Below are 16,513 nucleotides of genomic sequence, written 5' to 3'. Positions count from 1 at the left end.
CTTTATATATTCATGTTCATTTAAGAAAATACTAGTAGTGTTGTATTATTTTTAAGTATACAGTTAATGTTTAGAATTACTTAAAATTTATATTGAGAAAAATGTATTTTCACTATTACTGTAGACGAGCATCTACATAAGACTATTAAATTGATTGTTTTATATCAAACAACTTTTATAAAACTTATTTTTATTGTTATAATATTTTATAAATTTTAAGGAATAGGACAAAAAGATATTGTAGGTATTGAAGGGGGGGTCTATGGGAGGAGTGGTGGTACAAAAAGGGAACAAGAATGTGATTCAACTCTATTTAACTAAAATATGTTTTTAAATGTTAACAAATTCAGGTAAATTGAAATCATGTAACTTTTCTCATCATAATGCAATAAAAGTTTTAAAAAAAAGGCATATACCACCATGCTTGGCAAGATGTCCAACTTTTTATTTTCTTAAAGACTGTTTGTTTATTTTATGTATGTGAGTACACTGTAGTCTTCAAACATACCAGAAGAGGGCATCGGATCCCATTATAGATAGTTGTGAGCTACCATGGGGTTGCTGGGAATTAAACTTGGGACCTCTGGAAGAGCAATCAGTGCTCTTATCCACATCTCTCCAGCCCCAAGATGTTCAATGTTTAGGATAACTAAAATGTGTACTGTTTTTTCTAGACAGCTTTGTTAGTGGATGCTTTAAAACTCTTTTTTTTTTTTTTACTGTTTAAAACTCTTTTTTAAAGTGAGCTACACGATGACCATGTTTTACTGTTTTATTTTTTGTGGTGCTTGGGCTAAACCTTGAGTGTGTCTGTGCTGGGTAAATTCTCCCAATGAACTATATCCCCAGCCAAGACAGGTTCATTGTCATATACCTAGAACCTATGCTTGCTATGTCATATACTTCTCAGTAAATATCTGTTGAATGAATGAAAAGATGACTATCTAAAAGCATAATCAATAGTTGTAAGGGTAGGAATAAAATGTCAGCATAAACTATTTTAACATAAAACAGAAACAAGGATTTCAACCTAAAGGAAAAACCATTAATTTTCTAATAACATTCATTTGCTTTGCTGTGGTTTTTGTTTTTCAGAGTAAACGGACAGTATATTATGGAAGGACTTGCATCTAGCTTTCTGTTTACAATGGGAGGTTTAGGTTTCATAATCCTGGACCGATCCAATGCACCAAATATACCCAAACTCAATAGGTTTCTTCTTCTCTTCATTGGCTTCGTCTGTGTCCTGCTGAGTTTCTTCATGGCTAGAGTATTCATGAGAATGAAATTGCCGTAAGTAAAATACTTTGTAAAATAAGCAATTTAACTTTTGTTATGAGTTGGTATAACAATTACGTGGACAACATAAATTCATAGATTTAATTTAACACTCATTTAAATGTGAAAAATATCCAAGAACTAAAGAAATTTGTGACTTGCCTCAGGTTATTACTACAGTTACAACAAAGCTGAGACCAGTAGGACTTCCTGGCTCTCTCCCCGAGCGTGTTCATGAGAGTCTAGTTCTGCCTCAGCCTCTCTGACTGAGGGAACTCATTTTTTCTGTCCTGGCTTTCTGGTCACTATATCAGATTCCAGTGATAGTAATGAGAGCAAAGAGGAGTATTCATGCCACGGGCTGTTGTTGCTACGTCATTATTGGTATAAGTTGCTCATTCCTGACTGAAGAGCTGAATGTTTTGTCAATTAGCATGATGGCACCGTGGAAAGTGCTACGCATGAAACCTTGTTTCATGTACAGAATTGCTGGATACATGGACAAGATCCATAAAATACAAATGGTTCCTTTGGTTTGGTTTGTTATTGGAGTTTTGCAGTGCTGGGAAACTCAGAGCCATTGTGCATGTTAGGCATTGTCTAGAGTTACTGTGACTTTGATGAAACATCTTCACCAAAAGCAACTTGAGAGTGAAAGGGTGTATGTATTTAATTATATATCAGAGTCCATTGAGGGAAGCCAAGGTAGAAACTCAAACCGTGCAGGAACCTGGAGGCCATGGAGGGTGCTGCTCACTGTCTAGTCCCTGACGGCTTCCTCAGCTTGCTTTTCTACAGAACCCAGGACCACCAGCTCAAGGATGGCCACACCCACAATGGGCTGGACCCTCCCACATCAATCACTAATTAGGAAAATTCCCTATAGTGTTGTCTCTAGCCCGACCTTATGGAGGCATTTTTTTTTCAACTGAGGTTCTTTCCTTTCAGATGACTTACTCTAGTTTGTGTCAAGTTGACATAAAACGAGTCAGGACCGGCAGGTATTCTACTACTGTGCTATACACCCAGTTCTTATAAATGAATGTTTTCATGGAGGTTCCATCCCTAAGGTATCTTCCTATATATACAGATATTAGAAGATAAAGAATCTCAGTTAGGGAGATGGCTCAACAAGTAATTGTTACTACACAGAATGAGGGCCCAAGTTCATATTCCCAGTTGCCATGTAAAAAGCTGCCATGAAGATGTTTGTCTCGCTCTGGTGCTAGGGAGGCAGAGACAGGCTGATTCCTGGGGTCACCAGCCAGCCAGCTCTGCCACATGTGCACTCACACACACACACACACACACACACACACACACACACACACACTTACACGGGTGCCATATACACCAAAGGAAGGAAGGAAGCAGTGATCCAAGCATTTGGATATGGTTTTCAGCCTGCATGAAGAAAACCTGTCCTGTAAGATAGGAGAAAGGACTGTGTTTTATTTTGTTTTTGAGACAGTTTTTCTCTGTGAACCCCCCACCCCCTCCTCAGTCTATCTTGGAACTTGATCCATAGACTAGGGTGGCCTTGAACTCACAGGGATCTGCCTTCCTTTGCCTTCTGAGTGTTGGGCATGGGTCTGGCTTGGATTGCATTTTTTTCCCAATTTCTTTCTTTCTTTACTTACTTATTTAACGTCCTGATTCTCCCGCCCTCCTCCCAGTCCTACTCTTTTAAATCTCTCCCCTCTATTGCCCTCTTTCCTTCTCAGAGAAGGAGGAGCTCCCTAGGGTACCACCCTACCTTGGGGCATCTAGTTGCCGCAGGCCTAATTGCATCTTTTTCCACTGAGGCCCAACCAGGTAGTCCAGTTAGGGGAAGGGGATCCAGTGTCAGGCAACTGAGTCAGAGACAGCCTCTGTTCCAGTTGTTAGAGGACCCACATGAAGACCAAGGTGCACATCTGCTATAGACGTATAGGGTGTCTAGGTCCAGCCTCTGTATGCTCTTGGTTGCCTAGATTGCATGTTTTAATGTAATATTTAAAGATTTTTTTCCTTTTTATTGAAAATAGATTCTTTTCTCACATAATATATCCTGATAACTGTTTGCCCACACTCTCTGTTCCTCCCAGTTCCTCCCCACATCTCCTCCTATCTGGAGCCTCTCCCCTCTGTCTTCTTTAGAAAAGAACATACTTATAAGAGATAATTTTAAAATAAAATAAAGAATAAGATAAAAACCATCACACTGAAGTTGTACAGACAAACCAACAGAAAGAAAAGAGCCTAAGAGAAGCACAAGAATCAGAGACCAACTCATTCCCATGCAAGAGTCCCTTAAAAACAGTAAGCTGGGAACCGTAAGGATTACCAGAAAAACTTAAATGTTTTTAGAAAAAAGGTAAATTGGTATACAGAAATATAGTAATTCCAATTGAGGTTCAGAATAATCTGAAATTTAGAAATATTTGCTAAAGAAACAAGTAGTTCTGTCTTAATTTGAAGGTGATAGAATTTTTTATATATTCTGATTTTACCTCTGTCAAGGCAAACACAAAGATTAATTTAGTAATTAATTTATTTTTAAAGAACTCTTATTAAGCATCTATATTAGCTTTTGTTCTGCTGCTGTGATTAAACACCACGACTGGCTGAGAGCTCCACAGAGATAACCGCCCATGATGGTGGAGTATGGTGGCTGTCGCGGGAAGATGAGAACTCAGACAGACCTTGAACTACAGACACAGTGCAGAAGGAACAGCTGGGAATCATGGGTCTCTAAACTCCTGAAGCCTCCCTCAGTCTCATACTTCTTCCAACGAGGCGCATGGGATACCCTGGGACCCTGTTTCTTTCTTTCCTTCTTTCCTTCTTTCTTTCTTTCCTTCCTTCCTTCCTTCCTTCCTTCCTTCCTTCCTTCCTTCCTTCCTTCCTTTCTTTGTTTTAAATTTATTTTATGTGTATGAGTACACTGTACAGATGGCCATGAGCTATCATGTATGTGGCTGCTGGGAACTGAACTCAGGAGCTCTGCCAGCCCTGCTTGCTCCAGCCCCCTCCATCTGGCGTAATTCACTGTAGCTGTCTTCAGATGCACCAGAAGAGGGCGTCAAATCTCATTACGAGTGGTTGTGAGCCATCATGTGGTTGCTGCGATCTGAACTCAGGACCTTCGGAAGAGCAGTCTGTGCTCTTACCCACTGAGCCATATCACCAGCCCAGGTACCCTGTTTCAAAAAAACAACAAACCAACAAAAACCTCAAAATCTAAAGTGCTTAAATTTTATTATCATCTTAAACATTTACACTCAGAAAATATTTTCTTTTCATTTCTGAGCCATAAGCTCAGTGCATTAACTCAGTTGATCATAACCTTATGGCCTTGAGTGACCTGCTTCAGTCTTTTGAGGTACACAGAGTGCTGGTACGTGCTACCATGCTCAGCTTGTACCTGTTACAGAAGGGTGGTGTGGGCATGAAGTATACATTTGCCTTGGTGCCTTAGGGCAATTTCTACTTATATTTATACATAATCTTACTTCTTAGATTTTTTTTTATGCTTCAGTGTGACTGACACTTTTCTTGGTTGTCAGTGTGTGATTATTTTAGGCTTTTTTTCTCTCTTGGGGCTTGGCTGGTTTTTCTGTATTTTGAGAAAATAGATAACCTCTTTTAATAAGTTTCATTGTAATTGAGACAGCTATTGTACATATTTGCAGAATACAGTGGCCCTCTCCTACAGACCACATGCTGAGGGGTATGAGGAGTTATCCAGGTGCTCGCTGTATTTATCAGCACTATTCTCCTCCTCCTCACCCACCTTTGATTGCCTTTCAGTTTAGTCCTGGAATGAAGAGAGCTTGAGGGGTCTGTGGCCAGCCTTTGGGCATTTGAGGGTCCATTTCATTTGTTTCCACGATTAGAACTGAATTCCAAATGCTATGTCTGGAGAGAGTCTGGCACATGGGTCATTTCAGTGAGTAGACTCTTGAGTCCAGTGCTCAGGATTTGCAAGTGAGAGACACCGGTGACACAAGATGTTTGCATAGCTGCTGGTGACAATGTATAGTAGAGGAAGTGGCTGGAGAATTAGCCTCCAGGTGCTTCAGATTTTGGATTAGTTTTCTAAACTTGTTTCAGGTCCCAGATCTACTCAGTAAAGTTAGTATTGTACTAACCCTCTCGAGACTGGCAGGTTAGGGCAGAAAGTGTTTTGTGTGCTCCCAAGGATAATGTGGGGTTTTGTTGGGAACAATCTTAAAAGTTCTATTTCAAATTGGAGTTTGATCACAGTGTCAAAAAGAGATAAATAAACCACTACTGCTTCTAAAAGTGGGGTGGGATTAATTCTAGGACCCTGGAGAAGATGATGGGGTAGGCATGGGGAGACTGCTTAATGCCGCTTCTGCTCTTCTCTGGTCTAGTGTTTTGGACGAGTGAATGGCCTGTACAGTCTGGGACTCTTAGCTATAAAACGAGAATAGGGCTGTCAGGATGGCTCATCAGGTAAAGGCTCCTGTGCTGCTTGACGAGCTGGGCTCCATCCTCGGAACGCACGTGGTAGAAGGAGATAGCTCTCTCCTGAGTTCTCTCACACAAATGCTTTCTTAAAACGTAATGTGAGGACCATTTACTTTATTTCACACGTGCTTCTGTCTGCTTTTTGGCAGTGCTGGGGCTGGAGCCCAAAGCCTTTCTTATCCAGGCAGACACTCTCCACTGAGCCAAGCCCAAGCCCAGTACCCTCTTAGGACTGCTGCAAGGATTACATGTAATCGTGTCACACTCTTAGAAACTCTTGTCAGTGCTCAGCCAGCCCAGTTCCTACCTCAGTGTGTGTGGGGACTTAGTGATTGTCCAGATAACGGCTGCCTGAAGAGAAAAGCAGACTTCCTGGTTTCTGCATATAGGTTGGTTTTTTAAATTAAATTTGTGTGTGTGCATATGTAGGTGGGCATGTGCCATGGCATATGGATAGGTCAGAGGATAGTTTGTGGAGTTGCTTCTCTCCTTCTACCATGTTGGTCCCTTGTGCTGTCCCTTTGCTCAGGAGATCGTTTTGGGCAGCAAGCAGTCTTAACCTACTGGACTAGTTTTGCTGACTCCAATTGTTTTTATGAGTTTTTGGTGTGTTTTGATTGTATTTATCTGTAAAATTCTCATTAGCTTGAATATAGTAACTAAGGATTACAAAATTGTCTGGTCTATAAGAAAGGGCCAGATGATTCTAGGAGTGGCCATAATAAATGCATTTACTAAGGTATTTACTTTGATTTGCTACTAAAAGTATTTTGTATTTCTTAATGTCCTCCCCTTTTCTATTAAACATGTATTATTTCATTTTGTATGTATGGATGTTTTGCCTGCATATGTATCTGTGTGCATGTGTACCTAGTGCCTGTGAAGGCCAGAGGTGGGCATTGGATTCCCTGAAACTGGAACGTGTTGTAAGTCACCATGTAGTTGCTGGGAATTGAACCTAGGTCCTCTAGAAGAGCAACCAGTGCTCTTAACTGCTGAGTCATCTCTCCAGGCCCCACCCACTCCCATCCCCAGTGTTCTTAAGATTTGTAGTCCACAAGTGTAGGTCACACACTGCTTTCAGGAAGGAATAGGACAATGTTTAATTGTCAGCAGAAGGGGCTTTGAAGTGTATGTTCACATCACACAGCAGATGACAGGAACCTGCCTCTAAAGAACCCCCTAGCGTAAGCAGGTGTCAAGGCCTGTCTTGTTTGGCCCTGATGTGGGCGCTTGCTGACAACCATCCATCGCGTGTTCTGTGCTGGGAAACCGCTTTCTTGTCCTGTTTTTGTTTGAATGCATCAGACCTTAGGATAGTGAATGTCTGTCTAAGTCAGTGTGTACATATTCAGGGCTTTTTTATGTTTTCAGTCTGAGCATGTGTGGGGAGGGCAGCTTGGGGAAAGTGAAAGTTCTCAGAGCAGATGTCTGGGTAGATACTGCAGGAGCAAAGAGTGAAGTGTGGAGCAAAGAGTGAAATGTGGGCAGATTGCTTGGCTGAGCATTAATCTAGAGTCATTAAGGGTCTAGAAGCTGGAAAGGAGGAAAATCAAGCTGTTAAGTGCCGGTTGTGTGCCACTCTAAGTCTCGGTGAAATCTAGTTTCTACTTTACAGGTGAAAAGGTCTGACGCACTAGATGCTATCAGCCTGTTACCAGGAATAACGTGCTATATAAAAACATTCTGAGAGAACCCTCAGGCCTCATGCAGTAACTCCATTTTATAGTTGAGAAAACTGAGTGAGGTTTGACTAACCCAGTGGATAGTAAGGGCGATCCCAGAGGGGACACAGGAAGTACAGGTGTAGTCAGTCTTTGGGTATGTAGTGTGGGTAGTAGAACAGCATTCTTCAGTTTTGTTCTGATCCTGCACATCCCTCCTGGTATTAGGTCTCAGGTGCTCACTGCAGAAGGGAGGGCTGGGACCTGGGTACCACATTCAGTTCCTTAAAGGGCTTTGGGGCCTGCTACACCTTCAGTGAAAGCAGTTTCAACTTTGGCGTCATCCGAGGGCACAGCTTAAGTTGGCAACTGCTTTCTGGACACATCCAGCAGAGGTAGATTCCTTTGCAGTTTGGGGACCAGGGTCAGCTCCAGGCTGATATCCCTGGCTTTCCCAGGGCCGCCTCTGGGATAAAGAGGGGCTTTGCAATCCAAGCTTGTTTCCATAAAAAGGTTTGATTTTTGTTATAATTTTGAGAGCCCAAAGATTGATTCTGTTAAGTTTAGTTTTATAGTCTTCATTTTTCTGCCTCTTCGTATCTAATTGTATGCTAGTTTGCATATCGCTTTGTGGTGTTTTGAGAGGGAAGAGAACAGGACGCCCAGTTATGTATTATCACGAACCAAGGGTGATGATGAGGGAGAGCCGTGACATTGGGGGTTGTCATCAGATTCATAGTAGGCAAGCATTTTTGAATGGTTGCTTCCTGGTCACCTTTTGTGTTTATGAATTCTGTTTCTACAGGGGCTACCTGATGGGCTAGTGTCTTTTGAGAAGAAATCAGTGGATCCCGGAGTTGCTCCTGTTAATAAAGTTTTAAAGGCTGAACCACTCCCTTGTGCAATGTGGAAAAGAATGAAGAGCAGCATAAACATTGATTGAGTGACATCCTAGCAAGCACAGCAAAGCTAGGACTGGAAGTCACGGTATCAGAGACAAGTTCCTTACAGTATTTTTCCTAACGACCTACCCCAGTGTACCATCTATGTTAAACGGCATTTTTTCTTAGTTTTTTATTTCCTAAAGAAATTATACTCCTCCTAAAACTTGGGTATTGAATAAAGTGATTATTTTTTACAAACCCGTCATCAGTTTTTGGACATGACATTTCTGATTTTCAGAAATTAATGCAATGAGAGCGGAGATATTTGGACAACTGGCCAGTTCCTGTAGTGGTGCTTTGCCTGTAAATGGTGTGTGTGGTACTCTGCCATTTCAGATGCATATGGGAGACTTGTTTCCTGGACAACGTGATATATGAAAGGAGCAGAAATAAATGATTTTTCTAATTACTATTTTCAAGTGTGTGCTTTTTGTTGTTTTGTTTCTGATTCAGGATCTTACAGGCCCTGTCTGGCCTGGAATTTGCTATATAGACCAGGCTGGCCTTGAACTCTCAAGAGATCCACCTGCCTCTGTTTCCTGAGTGCTGGGATCAAGTGTGCTACCAGAACCAGCCTAACTGAATTAACCTTTTGATCTGGTCAGTAAGTTCCTTCTTGTGTTGTTCCTTGGGCACAACCAAGATCTTCAGCTGTATTGTTAGGTGTTGGGTCCATAGCTCTTCTCCCTATCAAATGGGCACACTCTACCTGGGCTGTAGGAGAGCTCTGGCAGTTAGATAAAAGCCAGCATTCCTCAGGACATTGTGAACCCTCTTCCCACCTGCCAGGAGGAGCCACTTCCCTTACCTCTGACTACATAGGCCTCCATTGACATACCTGTTGCTGCATATCCAAGCCCATGCCTGACTGCAGGCCCCCTTACTCTTACTCACAAGTACTTGTTCCACATTCCAAAGCCCCCACCCCCACCCCTGATCTAGTGTCCTGCTTCACACTCCCTTCTCACTCTTCTCTCTCTCTATTCTCTTTCTGTGCCCCTGGATGTTGCTCTTATTCACCATCAATACTTTAACCATACCGTGGCGTGGTCATGCCAGCAATTTCTTTACGATGCTCCTTTATTAGAGCACTAGGGTGCTTCCTGAGGAAGTGGTTCCACAGATCCATGATGTAAGCACAATGTGTGCTCTCATTGGACTGGTAGGTGACAGTTCGTTTCTCATTGGCTGACTGGTAGGTGACAGTTCGTTTCTCATTGGCTGACTGGTAGGTGACAGTTCGTTTCTCATTGGCTGACTGGTAGGTGACAGTTCGTTTCTCATTGGCTATCAGTAACATGTTATGGACACATTTCTAGACCAGTCTGGTTGTACAGTTTTTCTAGCCAAGTCTATTTCTCTGACAGGCCATGACCTTCACTTCTTTCATAGCTCAATTCATTCTAATCAAATTTGTAAGTTTACAGTAAAATTTGTCCCTCGGTTGAGTCTCCCATGCCTTCCAGTTCCAAGGGTGATCATTAGCAGCTCATTAATCATTTATTTATTCAGAGGGCTTTGAACACGGGATTAAGAAGATGAACAAGGGCTCTGTCCTCCAGAGCTGACATTCAGTCATCAATAGATCAAACTGTTTATAAGCTGTGAGGCATTCAAATGCAGGAGTCAAGGACCAGTGTGGACATGTGCAGAGAAGGGGTGGCTGTGCTTTAAGCTCTGAAAAGGAAAGATGACCCAAAGATATCAGAGTTCAAGGCCTGATTCAGTACAAATACAGTTTCTGTTTGACTTTCGGAACATCTTGTGTGTGAGTGTGTGTGTGTGTGTGTGTGTGTGTGTGTGTGTGTGTGTGGTGTGCACATGTATGTGGAGGCCAAAGGAAGTTGATATTGGGTGTCTTTTATTTATATTTTATTTCTGTTTATGTGTGTATCTGTGTATGCACACACGTTTTTGGGTGCCCTCAGAGGCCAGAAGGAGGGTTTTAGACCTCATGGAGCTGGTGTTATAGGTGGATGCAAGTCAATTGATGTGGTACCAGGAACAGAACTTGGGCCTCTGAAGAACAGCGAGTACTCTTTACCTCAGAGCCATCTGTCCACCCATCAGATGTCAGTCACTGCCTTATTTTTTTGGCATAAGGCCTCTCATTGAACCCGGAATTTACTGACTCTGCTAGATTGAGTGCCATCAAACCCCAGTGATTTTTTTGTCTTTACTTTTCCAGTTTAGGATTACGGGCACACACTGCTGTGCCTGGTCCTTACGAATGTTAGGGATCCAAACTCAGGTCCTCCTGCATAAGGACTTCACTGACTGAACCATCTCTTCATTCAAGCCCTCATCATCCTTAAACAAAGAAAACTAAGGTTTGGGGAATATGGTTGGCTGGCTCTTGCTTTCTCAGCAGCTAAACCCAGATTTTAGACTTCATTTTCTGTTAGCATAGAAGCAGGTGCAGGTTGGTGATCTGGAAACATCAGACACTTCATAGGAACATCTTTTGAAACCTTAGGTGGACAATAGCCACTGCAAAATAGAAAGGTCCCCCTTTTCTCTATTGATGGAGTGGTAACAGTTCCTTCTATGTACCACTAGGTGGTGCTACGCTAACGGTCTATTACTGTTTCAAAAACCTTTGGAAACATTTCAAAAGCATTTTGGGGTAATCATTTCTTTACCTAGAATTGTGAAATATTAATATTTAAATCAACATTTTGAAGCATATAATTAATTATATAAAAATTTTGTTGGTAAAATGTTCCATGTTTATATTTATGAAGGAAAAAAATGACCAATACTAGGCATAAAGTATATTAGGGGGCATGAGTCAGTATCCCAGAGCATAGGAAAACTGCTAAGGATTATTTATTAGGTAGGTGAATGTAGAGTGCGTTTGCCACTGGAGCAGAGGCAAACTCATCTTTAACTATTGGCTCTCCTGGGAGAGGATGCTGAAAAGTCTAAAGTGGTTTTGTGGAGTGTAAGTCATCTTGAGATAGAAGGAAGGGAGTGGATTTAGGCAGATTAAGCCGGCAGGTGATGTCAAGACATCATTGGCTAGCAGCAAAGCTTGCCTGTCAGAGCAGTAAGGCAGGTAGAAGTGGCTAGACACTGGACTGTTGTGACATCATGGGTTGGAGACCACCTCAAGATTGGCACAATTTGCCTGTGAAGTTGGGGTAAACCTGATAAAGGATCTGAGGTTGCCATCTGGCTCCCCCCTACAATGAGTCCTTCCTTCCAGGAAGAGCAGAATAGCACACGTAGGCTTATGAGTGATTCGTCTGATTTCTCTTCTGTTGATTGGTAAGATTCTCTGACAAAAGCCCTTAGAGGAAAAAGAATTTATTCCTATTCCGGTTTGCAGCTCAGTGCTCCACTATGGTGGGGAAATCAGGCCAATGGAAACTTGAAGCAGTGGCTCCCATCACAGCAACAAAGCAGAGAGCATCTGCTGCAGCAGCCGCTCAGCCGGCTTTCCTGTTAGGTAACCCAGGACCCAACCCACAGACGTGTGCCACACAGGGGGCAGCTCTGCCAAGCCCAGCTACCTCACCAAGATAATCTTGCTTAGACGCCCCCAGGTGATGTGAGATCTTACCAAATTGACAATTGAGATGAACTATTTCAGATTTATAAAGAACATAGCCTATTTGTAGGATTATAAACGAGAGCCAGGTGTGGCATGTGCTTGTTATTTCAGCAGTCAGGACATGGAGGCAGAAGGACTGAAACAAGTAAATTCAAGGCCAGGCCGGGCTATATAGCAAGATCTTGTCTCAAAACAACAGAAACCTCTTCCCATCAGATAATAAAAAAATGAGAAAAACAAAAGCAGTAAGAAATGAAAAAGAAGATTGTATTTTGATCACTCTTAGTGTTTAATTGAGTTATAGAATGTAAAGCAACGCAGGTGCTCATGACTGAAGAGCAACGTTGGAAGAACATTGTTTGGCTCGGAATGGAGCTGCCCTGAGTGCACGGTGGCTGTTTCGGTTGGCTGCTGTGAACTTCCTAGTGCAGAAGGTCAGTCTGCACATAGAAATAAGAAGTATAAATTTACAGAGTCAAAGAAGCAAGTGCCGGATAACGAGTTATACAAGGTGAACACCTGCCCAGGTGATGCTTTAGCCCGGAGAACGCACAGGCTGAGATTTCTTACTGCTGGAGCAAAGCCCGCTCCTTAGTGCTCCACAGTTCCTAACTTTAAGTTTGTGGGGGCTGGGAGTTGAACCTGGGTTCTCTGGAAGAGCAGTCAATGCTCTTAACTGCTGAGTCATCTCTCCAGCCCTAGAGTTCCGAGTATTAAAACACTTGCCAAATGCTACTTTTCTTTCTTCTTCTTCTTCTTTTTTTAGATTTATTTATTTATTTATTTATTTATTTAATGCATATGCGTACACTGTAGATGTACTGATGATTGTGAGCCATCATGTTGTTGCTGGGAATGAAGGTTTCTCTCTCCGGTCGACCCCACTTGCTCCAGACTAAAGATTTATTTATTATTATATCTCAGTACACTGTAGCTGTCTTCAGACACACCAGAAGAGGGCGTCAGATCTCATTACAGATGGTTGTGGGCCACCATGTGGTGGCTGGGATTTGAACTCAGGACCTTCGGAAGAGCAGTTAGGGATCTTAGCCACTGAGCCATCTCTCCAGCCCCTACTTTTTTTTTTTAATTACTTAGACTCTTTATTATAACACTACGAGTTCTTGAAATAAGGTTCTCACCTTATTTCAGTTCTTCCAATAACCAGCTGTGCAACCTTCAGCAAAGTCCTTAGGTTCTCTGAGCCTCAGCTCCTCCTAAGAAACTGAAGGTAGCAATGCCTACTTCTTAGGTGCTCTCAGAGTTAGGTGAAGTGGTGCATAGCCTCCTGATATTACAATTCATAACAGTAGCAAAAATTATAGTTTATGAAGCAGCAACAAGGATAATTTTCTAGTTTGGGGTCACTACACCATAAGGAACTGTATTAAAAAGTTGTAGGGCGGGCTGGCGAGATGGCTTAACAAGTAAGAGCACTGACTGCTCTTCGGAAGGTCCTGAGTTCGGATCCCAGCAACCACATGGTGGCTCACAACCACCCGTAATGAGATCGGATGCCCTCTTCTGGTGCGTCTGACAGAGAAATCCTGTCTCGGAAAAAAAAAAAAAGTTGTAGTGCTAGGAAGGTTGTGAACCACTGCATTAGATGCTCTTTAAAGATGGCTTTTGAACTCTCTTAGAGTTAGGCTCCCCCTCATTGCTATCCTTTTATTTAGTATATGATTGTATGTTCTCCTCTGGGGGTGAGGGTGGGACTATGCGCATGCAGTCATGTGGGATAAATGTGATTGACTGTGGAATGCCTTCTCTTACTTCTATATCCACTTAACCATGGTTTTGAGATTTATGCAAGGTGGAAAGAGTTTCTAAGCGGTGTGACACCACTTGACTGAAGGCCAAGCAGCAGCCTGGTGTAATGGTTGACTCTTCACAGAGTCTCTCTTTGGAGCCCTCTGTCAGGGATGAAGCTCCAGCAAATGCCACTAAGTGCTTGCGTTGGCCACTGGTCCACCTCAGAACGTGGTCTCCTCAGAGCAGAGGGAGAGTACCAGTCTAAGCAGCTTTCAGAGTCTGACCGCATCAGTGCACTGGAGAAACTTTTATTTTAACTGCGATGATCGCTGCTTCCAAACAGGACCGTAACAATAGCTCTTATCCATGTATTTTACACAAAGCAACAGTCCTGCTCCCTGTCAAGAAATGGGTGTTATTTCCCTAGCCAGGGATCTGTGCTCACCCTGTGCCTGTTTTAATCAGACGATGGCACAGTGTCACTGTGCCAGTCCTGGATAGTTTAGCGCGCCTGGCAGCTTCTGCTTCCTGCCTCTTAGAAGGCTGGTTCTTGGGATCTGCCCTCTGAACACCCAGCCTCAAGATCATAAGAATCCTAAACCACATGAGAAGCCGTTTGTAGCTGCTCCTTTCAACAGCAGCTGAACTTGGAGCTGACCGCTGTATCAGCTGCTGGCCCCGGGTGCTGGCCCCAGCTGCCCTCTGACTGTAGCTGTGTGAGAGTATCCGAGGGAGGACCGCCTAGTGGAGCCCAGCTGGCTCAACAGTACTTGGGAGCTAGGACTAAGCTTGCTTTCTATGGCTGCCAGTTTTGGGTGTGGCTTTTATGTACTGAGAGATAACAGATAGAAAGTCTGCTCCGCTTAGGGACCAAGTGGTGGCTGGAAAGGGGCGAGATCTTGAGATAGAGATGAAAAGCGACTGGGAAGGGTTTCCAGAAGACCAGCAGGGACCCGGCAAGACGAGTGGGAACTCAAGGCCTGAAGACTGGAAAGTGGACCTCGGAAGCTGGAACCAGGGGCCCTTGTTGTGTAAGGGTGAATGTTTTGCTAACACTGTCTGCCTTTGCCAGTATAGAAAACAGCTCAGAATGAACTCACAGGCCCGGTAGAGGAGCCTCTCTGGTAAAAGCATGAAGATCAACTTTATTCTAGTTGAATTTGGTGGAATTGGAGGAGAGAAATGAGTTAAAGGAGGGATTGCCCAGTTCCCAAATGTAGAGGAAATCGGAGAGAGCGTTCTTTACAGGCGAATGAATTTATACTATTTTTTTTAAAAAAGATTTATTTATTATGTATACAGCATTCTGCCTGCATGTATGTCTGCAGGCCCGAAGAGGGCACCAGATATCATTATATATGATTGTAAGATGGTTGCTGGAAATTGAACTCAGGACCTTTGGAAGAACAGCCAGTGTTCTTAACTTTGGAGACATCTTTCCAGTCCCTTATGTCATTTTTTTTTTTTAAAAGTTAGAGTATCTGAGAAAATGTCCTTATTCTTTTAAAAGAGACTTTCCTGTTAATGTTTGTTGTACTGTTGGTTTGCCACAGTTTCTGCATCTAGCTCACCATAGCTCAGCAAGTCCTGGCCTATTAGTCTTTTTCAGCTTCTAATGAACCTTGCTGTATGTCGTCTCACCGTCCTGGTACAGTAAGAGAGACATGGTTAGCTCCCAACACTGAGAACAGCCGCAGCCATCTTCCTTTGTCTCCAGTTGCAGCTTGCCTGGCTTGGTGCTTTCGGGAGGTTCTCTCCCCTGTGCGTGGTGAAGTATCACGACTCACTGTAAGGAAGAAGCACGCTGAGTCAGAGACACAAACGTTAGCCACCGTGAAAACGCCACAGGGTCCTTCCTGATACTCCTTGTCCATGCTTCACATCGCCCTTGGCTTTGAGGAGCTAGCTAGCAATTTTAAACCTGAAAGAATCTACAATAGGCAGATATTTTCCTTCACCTTACAAAGTTGCCAACTCATCATCTGTATTACAGTTAGTATTTTCATGATGAGGGTTGTGCCATGTATATATATATATATATACATGTACACACACACACACACACACATATATATATATGTACACACACACACACACACACACACACACATATATATATATACACACACATCTGTTTTTCTATCAGTCTACAGGCTGTGGCTCAGTTCCATTCAACCAGCAGATGGCGCTCTTGACATCCTAATAGAACTCCAGGCCTAATGGGCACCTTGATGGTTTGTTAGTTAAAAGAGACAGCAGTTACTGATTGCTCATCGTTCACGTTAGACTTCGGCCTAGGCATGATCCTTCAACGGGTTTATATTTATGTAATTATGTTCTCAAGCCCACATCAAATGATTGATTTTGTATGTGGGGAGGAATTCAGTGACATTATTAACAGAAATGTCTCCCTGTGGGGAACACTACCGACAGAGATGGAGATAAGTCCCAGTGCTAATTGTCAATCTGATTTAGTGGCCCTTGCATTCCAAGACATCCCAAGAGGAGGAACTCACTTTTCTGATCTGTAGAACGTAGGGACTGGAAAATTCATCTTATTAAGGCTATAATGATCATAAACAGGACACAGGAGCCGTGGAAATCCAATACATTGTAAAATTACATGTGAAGCTATAATTCTTACAGATTTTATCTTAAATGGATACTAATCACCCACCCCAGAGGTTCATTATATAATACTTCCAAGCAGGGATTTAGCAATCCTCAAACTCCATTTTCTCCGTTTTTCTCAATGCTCCCTGTGGCTCTCCAGTATTTATTATTATTCTTTATATATAGCGACATTCAGTTACAAGCAGTAACAGTTAGGGGTCCCCTCAAAG

General features: G+C 42.7%; 1 protein-coding gene across 1 annotated transcript in view; it reads left to right on the top strand.

The window, feature by feature from the left end:
- Ostc (oligosaccharyltransferase complex non-catalytic subunit) overlaps window positions 1-8,771 on the top strand; it is an 18,280-nt gene extending 9,509 nt beyond the window's left edge. Inside the window, exons 3-4 of the mRNA XM_031375516.1 lie at window positions 1,096-1,293; window positions 8,224-8,771. Of these exons, the coding sequence (XP_031231376.1) occupies window positions 1,096-1,293; window positions 8,224-8,242 (217 nt within the window). The 3' untranslated portion in view covers window positions 8,243-8,771. The remainder of the gene's footprint in view (window positions 1-1,095; window positions 1,294-8,223) is intronic.
- Window positions 8,772-16,513: the final 7,742 nt, after the last annotated feature.

This window comes from Mastomys coucha, unplaced genomic scaffold, assembly GCF_008632895.1.
Source record: "Mastomys coucha isolate ucsf_1 unplaced genomic scaffold, UCSF_Mcou_1 pScaffold16, whole genome shotgun sequence".
Classification (NCBI taxonomy): domain Eukaryota; kingdom Metazoa; phylum Chordata; class Mammalia; order Rodentia; family Muridae; genus Mastomys; species Mastomys coucha.
Note: the sequence above shows the minus strand (reverse complement) of the source record. Positions and strands in the feature narration are given on the sequence as shown.